A 14,053-nucleotide genomic window follows, 5' to 3' on the forward strand; every position below is an offset into this window, starting at 1 on the left:
ATGAGCGAGTCCCATCGCAGCAAGCCCGACCTGGGCATCAGCGAGCTTTGCTTCATCCCAACTTCGCAAGACGAAAGCCCCTCCGTGACATCGCTCATTGAGACCCTCGGCTTAGAACCACACATTGAAGGTGGCTACTTTAAAGAAACCGACGTTTCCGTCGCTCACGTTTCTTCGCCCTATCCTCCTGAACCGCTATCCGAGGAGACTCTCTGCCTGACGGATGGTCTCCGTTCCGACTTCGGACCGCTGTTCCGCAGGCTTTCGACCACCATTTACTACTATCTCACACCCAACCGCCCACAGTGTCACTTCCACCGTAACCGCAGCCGGATTATCCATTCGCTTCATCTGGGCCGCGGCCGGTACGTGCTCATCAGCCCCGATGGACATGTTGAGACATATATCGTTGGACACAACATTGAGAAAGGCGAACGGCTCCAATGGGTTATTGAAGGAGGTGTCTGGCAGGCCAGTTACCTGCTTGATGCCGAGGCTGGCGAGAGCGAGGGACTGCTGATCTCCGAAACTGTCGTACCAGGGTTCGAATACGCTGACCAGGAGTTTCTGTCTGAGGAGGGTTTGAGAAGCTTGTTGCCGGCAGACCAAGCAAGAGAGCTGGAGTGGTTAGTCCGAAAGTGGGGCAAGGCGCATATGACGAACTAGGTAGCAAACCGGAGCGAAGCACAGGGTCTAAGGAGATTCGGGTTACGACAGGGGAGAGTATCCTCCTTCCGCCATAGTGTCGTCAAGGAAAGCTGAGCTGCAAATATTTAACCGGAAGGGAATATAACGAGAGGATTGCCAGGATAGGTGCATGGTTAAATACCCATCTTCTGTTTGCCCTATGTCTTGTTGCCGTTGATACAACCATTGCAGTTCAGACAAGCTGATATCTTGGCACCCACGCTAACACGCTAGCCGACCTTGATGCTGGTGAGTTGGCTTCCAATGTGAACGAAATGTCTGGCGATTGCTTGAAAAAAAATTAAAAATTCAGTATGAATGGTCGAGGACACCGGGTGAGTCGTCTACCTTGGTTAACTGAGAGCGAACTCCAATCTCGACGTCGGCGACATGGGGTACGGGTTGTTTCGATGCAGAATCTTTAGGGTCCTCCATCCCCAAAGTAGAGCCACTCTGGGTCGTTGCATCATTGATAGACATGTTTGGCGACGATGGAGTCATATGGTGACATAAGTGAGGACTATTGTCTGCTCGAACTTGCAAAGGCGCCGCCATCTGTATGGATATCAAACAAATCTGTCGATATGTTCGGGCAAAATGAAAACAAACTTAAGCCTGGACGTTGCAAAAATACGATTCAATCAAGAATCTGACGAGTAGATATGGAATGTTATACAACAGAATATAATAAACGTTTCGGGCAGGCGTGAAGGTGGCATCCGCGCGAGATCCGATGTTATTTTTGCATCTTTAGTATATCTAACTATATATCCATTCCCAGCCCGCTACGCCTTATAGACGCGTAGCCTAATGCGTACGTTCTAACGCCTCCTTTTTGTCTAACCTCGGTGTGTATTAAACCCACGTCTGAACGCCGATGGCTTGACCGGCACGGTCTTGTTTCATAAGGCGTGCTGCAAGATTTCACTTTGAGGCGGTTTTCTCAGCTGTACACACATTACGCGTCATATCCACCCGTGTGTCTCCGATATTTTGTGGGCTTATTTGTGACTACGGATGCCAAACCTTAGACACCGAGCTAAAACAATGATCGATAACATAAGGAGATACTAGCTTAAAGCCTCAGGAATTAAAATATGGGCAATTTATCCGGCAGTTTAAGCAAGCCTGCCACGGATTGTCGAGCGAGCCCGGACCGAACAGAGTGGTATTGGAGGGAAGCTAAAGAAGGAGGACAACTAACTTTCTCGGGATGAGACTACACAGTCCCTAGTCCCTATTAAATTCCCCTTCTGAGCGGTGCGTTGATAGACAGATTCTAGACTTTAATGTGGTTATCATGGAGGCATCGCATCCCCTGTTCGACAGATTGTCACTTAGACCGAGTATATATTCCGTGGAGCCACTAGGACTAAGGCAGCAGCATTCGACCAAAGTGGATAGACCTCGCCAGCCCACATTTAAGCATTACAGAGAGTCTAGTCATATCTTGTACTATGTAGTAGTTTTGTCACGATGGCGAATCTCGGCACTTACTACTCCGTATAAGTATGTAGTACGCTTAGGGCCTAAACCTACCGTCAAAAAGTAGGCCTCGTCGATCATTATCACACAGTAGCTTTAAGCAAGAAACTACAAAGGAGAAATGAATTAAAGAACGAGAATAGCTGAGACTCGCTTCTTACAGGTGGTCAAGCGCTTGCTTATTCTGGCTTGGAGTTAAAGAGTTTAGGCAAACTGTTTATCCCTGCATACGAGGCGCGCTACCTCCGCATCCTTCTGTCCATCATCTCACAAGATTCCCAGATTTTCCTGGACGAATCCGTTTGCCAGGCGAAAAGAGAAATATGACTGAAGGGGCACATTAACATAAGATCCGGTATGAATGGACCGCTGAGTACGAAGTGGACGATACCAAGCGTCAGTTGCATGATGTGGTGACAGGAGGCAACTTCGGCATATTCCCGTACTTCTTTTCCGCCCGCACGGAGTTAAGGAGCTGGCAGCCAGCCTTGAGGTATCGGATAGAGTCTATATAGCATCTATATAAGCTCTTAATGCAAATAAAGATAACGTAGCAGATAAGGGTGGTTTATAGGTTAATCTCTGAGTTCTCCTCTATGAGTGGGTTTATATGCAGTATAGCTTAGTTATACTTTTAAATAGAGGCATACCCGAATTCAGCGGGCGACGACAACGATATGGCGTTTCTCTGATAACCAACCTAGAACCGGCGATATGCTCCACCGAGGGCATAGAGCGCATACTTAACTAGCTCGATGGTGTGGGCGAGCGGTAGCACAAAGTTATGCTAGAACATAGGGCTAGATAAGATATCGAAATCTTTAATGGTATACTCCCGGGCGTGGTAGAAAAGGGCGACATCGGCTAGGAAACCGAGATTCTCGATCGATAGGGCAGGTCTTAGTGCCGAGAGGGCTCGGCAGGCTTGGCTCTTCGGCTTAGACTAGTACTGCATAAGCTTCAATTACTTCTTTGCTTTAGGGGGGGAGTTTAAGATCTTCATAGCCGTCGCATTTCTATCTATCTTTTAAGCTTCGCTGGCACACGGGCTTTTGCTCATCACACTTCAAATGCCGGATTCTGTCGAGGCGGATCAGTACGCAGGGATAGACGACTTGGCGGTTGCTGAGGCTCAAGCGGAGCCATGTTTCTCAGAGAACTACGAGCGGCCCAACCAAGGCTCCCAATGTGGATTCCAAGAGGTGTACCCGTCGCGTGGCCAGACTTGAAGCGGCGTAAAGAAGACTCGGGAAATTCACACGATACCCTTGGCGGCGCGGCTTCGAGGGTTAAATGGCACCATGGACATGATCCTGGGAGACATAGCGGGTCCGTCGAGTCTGAGCACGTCTATTGGCTGCACCGTAATGAATACGAATACTTTGCCGTATCCGGTAAGACTCGGTCAATGACAGTTCTGCGCTTTAGCCCTGTGTCGCGGACGTTTGTTACCAGCGTGGCTGTGTGGTCTAGACCTTTCTACGACTGGTCTCATTAGTCGGTCTGTTTAAATATCAGAGTGTTCCCTTTTTGCTCTGCGTTACGTGGGGGATGACGTAATCAAGTTTGGGCTGAAACGCATGGCTGTCTCGTAGTTTGTGGCTAACTTAGCTTGCTGAATTGCATTGTGCCTTTGCCCCACACGAGCCAACGGGCAGCACTGCTGGCAAACAAGATGAACTAAACGTGCCCGTTAAGAATCCAACCGAGGGAGAGGAATAGCCATGTCTGTTCTTTGCCATTGATGTCCCTTCTTGCTGACTGCTCCCACGTCCTCCTACACTTGTACTGCTACCCTCCCGTTGTTGATATGCAAGCGAATATGGGAATTCAAGCCTATTTCTGCGGTGGAAATGTCGCGGATACCATCGAATACGAGTTACTTACCCCACAGAGAGGTGGTGATTCGTGGCAAGGTGAACACCACCGACTACAACTCGAACCACGAGTACCAGGAGTGCATAAAGGATTGGTCTACTTTTGGTTCATTGCCGTCTATGGTATAATATTAATTATGTGAGTTTGATGTATTAAAGATGAAGCTTGCGTAAAAAATACCTATAGTGGCTAATGATAGAGATAGGGCACCTTTCTTCTTGCTGGCTTCCGTCATACTGCCGAAGACTCTCGATGCCTACGAGGCCTCGCACTTTGCGTTCGCCAATCGGTTCGAGGAGAATGGAAGCTCAACATATAACGTCGCAGTATGGCTCGGGGAATTATCACTCATCTTTCCCGGAATGTACCATTCTCATAATGATTATTGGCGACTTCACCCTCTATTTTTAGCACTTGCTGTGGGTTGTGCGAGTATAGAAGCAGACGTATGGCTCAGCCAAGATGGAAAGGACCTCTTAGTCGGTCATGATCGACAATCCCTTTCCTCGGGCAGAACACTCCGCTCCCTTTATCTTGACCCCCTGTTACAAATTTTGAACTCGATGAATCCGTCAGTGTTACAAGAGGGCTCAAACTCCACAGCCCAAGCCCATGGTGTTTTCGCGACCCAGCCGAATACAACATTAATACTATTCGTCGACGTGAAGGATGACCCGGTGAGCATTTGGCGTTTGGTTCTCGAGCAGCTAGGACCTCTACGTGACAGGAAATACTTAGCTCGACACGAGAAAATGTACACTATGACCACGAACCAGTCTTTCTGGCCTGGACCTATAACTATTGTGGGAACGGGAAATATCCCCAAGCGGCGCGACATCAACATTAGTGCAGACCCAGAAAAATGGCAGCAGTACCCCGATGTCTTTCTTGATGCGCCTCTGGACTTGCTCACTGAAACCGGATTCAGCCCTAGCAGCGAGTTTTCCTGTCACGATGAATCAGAAAACGAGTTCTACACCGCCTTGGCGCCTTTCAAAAAGACCATTGGAAGTGTTCGGGCGGGTTTTAACAAATAGCAGCTTAGAACTCTACGAGAACAGATCCAAATCGCCAGACGACGAAACCTGAAGTTAAGATATTGGGGCTTGCCCTGTTGGCCGATATCTTATAGAGACTACGTGTGGAGGATACTTGCTCGAGAGGGCATTGATTTGTTGAATGCGGACAACGTAGCTAGCGCAGCGATGAAGCATTAGGACTCAGATTACATGAGGGAAGCTGTTTGGATATGTATAACGACATCATATCTATTTGTTTGCTCCCTCGGTCTGATCTGGTATATGAGACGATTTACAGACCAACAAGTATCTATCAGATAGGCGGAAAGATACAAGTAACTCATTTGATTCGATCAAGCCCTGAAGTCTAACACATTGTTAAGTGCTGTTAAAACCTGCATTAACCACCGAATATCCTCGTCAACTCCCTTGTACAACCATGGCGGTCGCACTTACACCAGAAGTTTTCGACGGAACAAAAGTAACTTTAGCAGAGCTGAGGCGCCGGCTGTGTATCCTAACTCATTCTTGTGTATGTAGCCATCAATCGACGACCATGGAGTAATTTATCCACTAACCAGGCTTATGACTTCTACGCTGTTAGCCATGCGATACTTTAGCTACACGCCGCGAGATTACATCACCTCCGCGGCAAACGTCACAATTTAATGCCTTCTACTCAATTCCTGATAATCCCCTAAAATATATAAACAAGATGAACTCAGCAGATCATACAAACAAATGAAGGCGTTATAATAGTAGTCTATACCCTGTAGAAGTCGCGTTAAGACAATATCTATCCTGCGCGAGAGTAAGATACCTTTTTAAGAGGTCTGTATCCCCTAGGCCTCCTTGGTGCTTGTACTGGAAGTGAGCGGCTAGAGCGTCTCCCTGAATTACAACAGCTGCAAAATAAGAGTGAATTAGCTAGGATGATACGGGCCCGGCCGGGGTTCAATTTATGGCGACGTAACTTCTTGGGAAGATCAAGAACAATCATGTCCTCGTCACCTCGACACTTAGGCCAGTGCTCAGGGTCGGTATCTAGGATGTCATCGGCATAGACGCACATGAAATTGATCCTGATGCGGTCTCCGTACATTGTCCACGGCTTCTCAAACTTGTATAGATCTAGTGCATCATTCTCGATGTTCTCGAGTAAGGAATGATGCATCTGGGCCGCAATAGACCATGCCTGGTAGCTCGGACCCCAGACCTCATACTTGAGCTTGGCAATAGGGGTTTGGTATATCATCGTATCGTCTTGCACTCTCAGCCATCTGTGTTGCGGCCATGCTGGTGGAGGCTTTTCAATATCCTAGGTGAAATTTTTGGGGCCATCCCAGAAGCCATGTCGGGAAGGTTTCCAGTAATCGGTGCCGCTGGTAACGTAGCTCGGCTGTTCGAGCTCGGGGAAGTATGGGTGAAGTGCACCCATTCGGAAGTGCATGAAGCCCAACGGAGGGTTATTGATGATATTACCAGCGACAACGAAGTCTTCCGGATGATCGATTGTGCGAGTGACAAGGTTAGGGATAGCATTATCATCAATCCAGAGCTAGAGAAGAATGAGTCAGTACCTATCGCCATACCAATGGCAAGAGATCCTCCACGAAAGCCAAATAAAGCCAAGGCAAACGTACAATATCGTCGTTAATCTTGATATAGTACTTGCCATGCTCCAGGAGTTGTCAAGCCTTGTAATATGTATATGTCGATAAGTGCTTTTCGGGGATAATCTTCTTGTGTCTCGCCGGGTTGCTGGCGATTATTTTATCGAGGTAACGGAGATCTTCCTCGTTTTGAGTACTAACAATCCAGAGGACTTCATCGAGCCAACCTCCATTATCAACCAAGTTTCGCTGCATAAAACCCAATTAGCCACCATGGCCTCAATTAGGGACTTTCTTAGATACTGACTTCTATATAGCATTGCATGCTTGATACCCTGCTCTTGCGACCATAAAAGACGAATCCGCTAACAATCACACCCTCGGGCTTGGCAAGCGGTTTCAGTGGGGGTGCTTTGGTCAAGCCCATGACCTCGGCGCATTCCCGTGGAATGAATAAAGGGCGACATTGGAATTGAAGTAGAAATCCGGTCAAAACGAGAAAACCGGTGGCGACGACAGCAATTTGCAGAGGCTTGTGGCGAATCAAGAACCGTCGTAGGACTCTTATCATGAACCGTGGAGATGTGGAGGAAAGCTGGTGCGGAAACTACGGATAACAGGTAGCCCGATCTGGTACCATAATATCTTTTAATTTGACAATCTATTGGCTTTAGGGGTAAGATTTCTATGCATAAAGATTGCGTCTGGACTCTTGGAAAAAAAAAAAAAAAGGTAAAGGCTAATAACTGGGTGAGTGGCTGTTCCGGCTTGTGGGCTCAAATCGTTAGGCTAAATGATCGTCTCGAAGGATTGGCCAAACGCAGAAGAACCGCCCTAAAACTGTTCGTTCCGGACCTGAGCAGGATCAGACTTTCTGGGAACGGATCCTTAGATGACGCAAGGACCGGTCGATTGCGTAATTCAGTTACGCAAATGTGTCAAGTTCCACATTTATGACAAGAGCTTGTCACGTCAGGAGCCGTCACTGGGCGGGAGACGCGTGTTCCAAGCCAAGAGGTGCCAGAAGCTTTGTGTCCACATCGTTAGTGTGGCCACTACCACAGCTTAAAATCGAACTTACACAGATTGTGTTGGAGCCAAAATGAGGGGTGCCAGGATGATTACAAAAGTGAGGTGAAACATCCAGGGCGTGTCCGGCTTGTGATGGTGGTGTATTCCCAACTGTCAAACCGGGCCGCGATGGTTTATGTTGGAAGATGAATCAGGCCATTGTTCAGGTCTGGTGATAGATAGGTAATGCGGGTGAGGTTTAATGTTATAACCAAGTTATTGGCAGCTAAGAAGCTAGTTTATATCAAAGGGGGAAGCGTCTTTATACACATGATATGAAATATCATCCTTCGTAATCGGGTCAAACGCGTCTTGGGTGCACGGTTCTTCCATTTCCGGGATCCTGCCGCATCCGACTGCCTGGTCTGACATTAGGTCATGGTACATACCACTTACAGGACCGTCAAGTCCGTAGCAAATAAGTTGTATAGTTATATTCAATATCCCGATTCTCCCATGCCTAACATTTTAGCCCACTACTCTACTAATAGTGCCTTAATTGTAAAATATGCTTCACTTCCGGTGCAAGGGAATTTTCCGCCTAGGGATAATACCATATTTATCTGTTAAATTCCGTTGTCATTACATTGCAATGACACCCCTCTGAATGTGCGCTGTCTCGTCGACTAGTGGCATGCACTTAAAGACTTTTGGGAAATCATTCAAGCACTTACTGCGTGCCTCCAAGTGACCGGGTTTTGTGCTGATGCCTTTTAGAGGGTTGAGATTGACGTATTTTTCCCGGCCATTTACCAGCAGGGGCCCTTGTCCAGTAAGCAGCCCCTGGATGTAGTTTAAGGCAATGCCTTCACAGTTGAAGACTTCGTCAACATAATCTGGAATCTTGGATATGGTGCTATCGTTGGACTAGTAATAGTCCATGAAGGAGATGTGTGAGAAATATAGATTGGTGAGGATCATTGAGTAGTCATCACGCTCCGTTCTCGAACAGAAATTGTAGTTGTAGATACCCTCTGCGCTGATGTCGGAGCAGCGAGCGAGGGCGCCGGTGAGACGATCTCGGCCGAACTTCGTCCACGTCTGAAAGACAAATTCAAGATCCTTGGGGCGCTAGTAGACATCGTCATCAGTCAAGAGGATAGCTTGGGTCTTGAAATTAGGATCGGGTCGGAACTTCTCGTTGAGACTGTCTTTCAGAGCCATCCGAAATCGCACAGGAACCCCATGTTTTGATTCAAAGGTCATAGGAAGTTCTGCTTCGAGATCTCCCCAGACGACAATAATTTCATAAAGCGAAGGGATTCTTTCTTCGAGAAGAACCGTTAAAATGTGGTTCAGTTCCTTTGGACGTCGGTAAGTCAGCATAGCAACACTATAATGAAATAGAATTTCGTGGTTAGCATTCAGCATGAAGAGAAAAAAGAAAAAAGAAGAAAAAAAAAAAACCAGCATTAACCAATATCTCATGTGTAAGGCAAAGACGAGAAGGCTGTGTTCGAGCAGTGGGAGAGCTTGGTAGACTCACGTGAATTTATCGTCAGCTAAATGGCTATACTTGGTCCTGGCCTCATTCCAGATATCCTGGCGGCCCCTTTGCTTCGTGCTGACGCAAGTGACTGGTCGGGACAAGAGTCCGACGGGGAACAAGTTCTCGCCGACTTCCGAACCACAGATGCTGACGATGATAACTGCCACGATAATGGAGAAGATAACAAGCATGGTGAAGACGCGACGGAAAAAGCGCCAAAGAAAAGAGCTGAGATAGTGGCAGGCCGTTTCGAGAAATTGATTCCTGAAGCTGTTGGGTCGTAAAACATGGTACATTTTCGCGTGTCTAACGTTGTTGGCCGCCCACTGGGAATGGTGATTAGATTTTTTAGTCTCGACGAGCGAGCCTCCCGTATTCTCACGCCGGGCTTGTTCGAGACCTGGCTCACCAGTTGCGGATAGGTACCACACGAGAACTTGAAAGGCCTGGCGAGCACGTCGATATGAAAGGTTTAGGGCAGCGAGACGAGGGAGATGATAAAATGAGATAAAAATGAAGGGTGCCTGGCTGTTTGTCCACAGGCGTTATGTGTGTGGTGTGCCTATGCCTGGAGAAGCCGGGAAGGGGGAAGCTTGTCTCGCTCGGCGCGATCTGTACGAGGACCAGATGAGGTAAGTGCAGATTCGGGGGCAATCGCATCGGGGCAAAAGCTGGGTGCGGCGAGATTCTTGGGTCAAAAGACTGAGAATAAATAGAATGTACAAATACTGCGATAATGGAAACACGACGCGTGTTGTGTCCCGTCTAATGAGCCGGCCAATCGACGGCTGCAGGTCCCAGAGACCGGCAGTGTCGAGTTGTGGGGCCTTAGCTTCGTATCAACTGCTGATAAAAAAGTCGTAAAGCTGGCCATCCATCATGAGAACCTCGATCCTGACTGTGAAATTGTTTACCAATCAACGCTGATAAACCTTATGGCTCGGGATTGCCCCCGAACCCTGCCATACTTGTCCTTCCGCGTGAAAGGGCTGTCTCATACTCGAAACCTTAACGCAGCCAAGCACTAGTAGTGGGGTAGTCTGACGACGCTCTGATGTATAGGGAATTGATTGCGGCCGTGCGTAACAAATTGTCTGTATTTATGAACGATGCTGGGGGGCTGGGAGTGTTTCACTAAAGGCAGAGGTTATCCCTCGTCTTTTGACCGTCAAATGATCGTCCTCTGATTCAACCCTGCCTCGTTCATCCAGTTATGCGTGGGAAACTCCAGCTGCTGGCGATACCACTCGTCGCTTTCGTTGTTATTGTATGGACCTTGTATTCACAGAGGCACTATTTGACCACAAACTACGCCGCGCATAGAGGTCAGCACGTACATGACGAGTTGCACTCAATCCCTGTGTCAGATGGTATGTTCTTTCCCTGTGCTACTGGCAAGCGCTTGACGGTGGAAAACAGTATCTAATTTGCTTGTCAAATAGGCGACATCCTTCCGGCAGCGAACGTCTCGGCCTACCTCAAAGCCATTTTCTACCGCCAGTCGGCGGAGCTTCCGAGTTTCCAGTGTCCCCGTATAAATACAACAAGATACAACTCTCTTGTCGAGGCCCCAGGGTCCTCAAACCCTACCATCAGATATTACCTGGCGCTCGATCTACGGCAAAATCTGATCCTCCTGCCTCGTCTGATTGGTAGTGTTGTAGAAGCCATTCAGTTCCTCGGCCCTCGACACTGCATGCTCTCCGTCGTCGAGGGCAACTCTCCTGACGGCACTGGCGACGTTCTGGCGGCCCTCCGCTCTCATCTTGAAGCTCTTGGGATAACCTACTTCTTCCAGTCATCACCCATCGACCCCACCAAGACTGAGCGCATTTCTAGCCTCGCAGCGTTGCGCAACTTGGCGCTGCAGCCTTTATTCGAGCATCGCAATAAAGTCAGCAGAGATACAACCATTATCTTCTCGAACGATGTGACAGCATGCCCAGATGACATTCTTGAGCTTGTTTACCAAAGAAAATCCCTTGGAGCTGACATGACCTGTGCCATGGACTGGAACCTCAAAACCCCGAGATTCTACGATGTTTGGATCGCCCGAGGCATGAACGGTGACTCCTTCTTCGATGTCCCCAATGGTGACTGGGGAAAATCGTCAGAGCTGTTTTGGAATGCGAAAGAAACCCGAGCTCGGTTTGACGCGAAACGACCATTCCAAGTATTCGCTTGTTGGAACGGCGCCGCCGTATTTGGAGCTCAACCCATCCTCGAAAATCTGCGCTTCAGGGCCGCCAAAAAGAATGAATGCCCGCAGGGCGAGCCGCAGCTGTTCTGTAAGGATTTGTGGTACCGGGGATATCACAAGATCGCAGTTGTGCCATCTGTCAACCTCGAGTACAAACTTCACATGGGGAGGAAAATCAAGGAAAAAATGGGCTTTACGTCGGATGTTGTCTCAAAACACGATCTAGCCGGAGACTGTATCAAGTGGAAGTCGGATCCTCCGGCCGAGGTCAAGTGTATCGCGGCTTGGAATGACCAGTATTGGCTACCATGGAACGAGTCATTGCCGTAGCATCTGCGCTCAGGTTAGAGAAGTCAGTGTGCATAAAATGCCTGTCCTCACCAAGCCATTGATAACTATATATAGGATACTGGCTGATAATAAGAGAAAGAAGTTGCAGGAACGTGTAATAATGCATTCCAAGCGGATAGTTGCTGCCCGCATCTACTCTTCTCGTGGGGTCGTTTTGCGGAGTAATTTCGGGAAATCATATATGATTACATAACTACCATCTGATAAGTGGCAGCCCCGACGTGTACCGCCGGCGGTGCAAATAGAATCACATGATAATTACACCGCCGGCGGTATAAATAGGATCTCTTATATAAGCCCGACTTTATATATATATAAGTAAGAGATATTCCTCTCCTATCTATTAAAATAGCATTTATTTATATAATTAAAGAGATTAAAAGACCTATTATATATATAGCTACCTAGAAGATAATATATTATTAATTAGTAATATATTAGTCTACCTTAAGTTATAGAAAATATATAATGCCTTCTCTTATATTACTTAATAATATAGCTCTTAAGTAAATTACTTTAATATATATAATATATAAAATAAGCCTCTCTCCCTTAAAGAATATTGTATTTCTTTATTAAATAATATTATAAAAATATATAATTAGAATTAAACTTAGTATTAAAACTTATAAGACTTTTTTATTTTTATTAATAATATATTAATATTAACTAAGGTAATATATTTAATAAATATATATATCTTAGTTATTTTATATATTATTATTAGTAATTAATAATAAAAGTAATACCTTAATAATCCTTATATAATAATTATATATTTCCCAAGGGATAAACCAGTCATATCAGGTTTATATTAGCAAAGAGTACTAGGCATAGTCTAAGCAATAGGGTATAAGTTATATCTAGTAATATACTTAAAGGTACTAAGTATAACTAAGTTATATTAATAGCTAGGGTAACTACTATATAAGAAAATATAATAAATATATTTGATATACTTATAGTTTAATCTTTAGACTAATATCTTTTAGTTTTAATCTAAGGTAAGACGAATATTTTTAATATTTAATCACTAGATTAATATAAATAATATTTAGTCCCTTTAGTCCTTATTTAATTAAAGTATTTTTACTATATTTCTCCGCTTAGCCTATATTATAGCTATAATATAAGGTTCCTCTTTTATTAATTTTATCCTTAAGACTAGTTTTAGTAATTAAGTATTATTAATAAATAACTCTAATTTATAAAAATCTTTTTTTATTAATATAATATTAGGCTAAGTTTCTAAGTATATTTCTTTATAAAAACTTTTAAAAGTATAAAGTCTTTTTACTTATATTAAGGCCTTTTATTTTAAGATTATACCTTATATTTATTATTTCTATTAAGATTTATTTTATAAAATAGTATTTAATTATTTTAATTCTTATTTTAATTATATTAATATAAAGGTTATACATAATAAAGCTAATATAGCTTTTTTTTATAAATATATATTAATACTTTTTTATAGCTATTAATTAATCTTTTATAATTATAAAAAATATCTAAGAGTATAAGCGCCTAAAAGATAAAGAGGCTAAGGTAAAAATTACCTTAGAGAAAGTAATAACTAAGCTTACTTATATCTAGAAATAAAAAAGATTACTTAAAATATATAATAATAAGGCCTTTAAGCGTAACTTATATATCTTAGAGGAGTTAGGTAAGCTCTATAAGGAGTTATTTATTATTATAAAGGTATATTCCTTTAGGGCTATTATTTTAATTAATTAAAATACTATTAGTCTTAATAAGCCTATACTTAGTAGTATTAATAGAAATTCTTTAAGAGGTATTATATATTAATAAGATATTTTAGGAATTCTTAGGTATTTTCTAAGTTTAAGTAGTTTTTTTATTTAATACAATATATTATTTTATTAGTAATTTTATTTATATTAAAAATAGCTTTTATAATATTTTTTTTTAATTTATTAATTTTTATTTCTAATTTATTACTAATTTTAATTTAAATAATATTTTTTATTAATTTAAGTAATAAAATATAAAAGATTAAATAAAGCTTAACCTTAAGTAATAAGTTTAGTTTATAATTATATTTTAAAAGTTTTTATTTAATCTTATAAGGTCTAATATACTTCTAGTTTAGTTTTTTATTTTATTATTTTATTTTAATATTTTTTATTATAAGGTAAATTATATTTCCCTTTAAGAAGATTAATCCCTTAATTTTTTTCTTATTAGTATATTTTATTATTTTATTTCTAATAATTTTAAGTTTTATTTATATTTC

The 14,053-nt window shown here is 43.7% G+C and overlaps 5 protein-coding genes across 5 annotated transcripts; 2 read left to right on the forward strand and 3 right to left on the reverse strand.

Annotated features, from left to right (window-relative positions):
- On the forward strand, positions 1 to 666 carry NCS54_00452700 (Cupin-5 domain-containing protein; the record flags this gene model as incomplete). The annotated part of the gene is made up of 1 exon (XM_053150058.1): positions 1 to 666. The coding sequence occupies one exon, from the start codon at positions 1 to 3 to the stop codon at positions 664 to 666; it is 666 nt and encodes a 221-aa protein (XP_053006033.1).
- Positions 667 to 5,911: 5,245 nt separating this feature from the next.
- Positions 5,912 to 6,324, reverse strand: NCS54_00452800 (Hypothetical protein; the record flags this gene model as incomplete). Its single annotated transcript, XM_053150059.1, has 2 exons — positions 5,912 to 5,927; positions 6,044 to 6,324. 2 exons carry the CDS (start codon positions 6,322 to 6,324, stop codon positions 5,912 to 5,914), a joined length of 297 nt encoding a protein of 98 aa, XP_053006034.1.
- Positions 6,325 to 6,387: 63 nt separating this feature from the next.
- NCS54_00452900 (Hypothetical protein) lies at positions 6,388 to 7,268 on the reverse strand (the record flags this gene model as incomplete). Its single annotated transcript, XM_053150060.1, has 4 exons — positions 6,990 to 7,268; positions 6,884 to 6,931; positions 6,713 to 6,748; positions 6,388 to 6,627 (listed from the first exon to the last, which is right to left on the reverse strand). Exons 1-4 carry the CDS (start codon positions 7,251 to 7,253, stop codon positions 6,388 to 6,390), a joined length of 588 nt encoding a protein of 195 aa, XP_053006035.1. The 5' UTR covers positions 7,254 to 7,268.
- A 1,556-nt stretch (positions 7,269 to 8,824) lies between these two features.
- On the reverse strand, positions 8,825 to 9,433 carry NCS54_00453000 (uncharacterized protein; the record flags this gene model as incomplete). The annotated part of the gene is made up of 2 exons (XM_053150061.1): positions 8,825 to 9,086; positions 9,240 to 9,433. 2 exons carry the CDS (start codon positions 9,431 to 9,433, stop codon positions 8,825 to 8,827), a joined length of 456 nt encoding a protein of 151 aa, XP_053006036.1.
- A 1,022-nt stretch (positions 9,434 to 10,455) lies between these two features.
- NCS54_00453100 (uncharacterized protein) lies at positions 10,456 to 11,772 on the forward strand (the record flags this gene model as incomplete). Its single annotated transcript, XM_053150062.1, has 2 exons — positions 10,456 to 10,612; positions 10,685 to 11,772. The coding sequence occupies 2 exons, from the start codon at positions 10,456 to 10,458 to the stop codon at positions 11,770 to 11,772; spliced, it is 1,245 nt and encodes a 414-aa protein (XP_053006037.1).
- Between the last annotated feature and the right edge of the window lie 2,281 nt (positions 11,773 to 14,053).

The sequence above is a fragment of the Fusarium falciforme genome, chromosome 3, assembly GCF_026873545.1.
Source record: "Fusarium falciforme chromosome 3, complete sequence".
In the NCBI taxonomy this organism is placed as follows: domain Eukaryota; kingdom Fungi; phylum Ascomycota; class Sordariomycetes; order Hypocreales; family Nectriaceae; genus Fusarium; species Fusarium falciforme.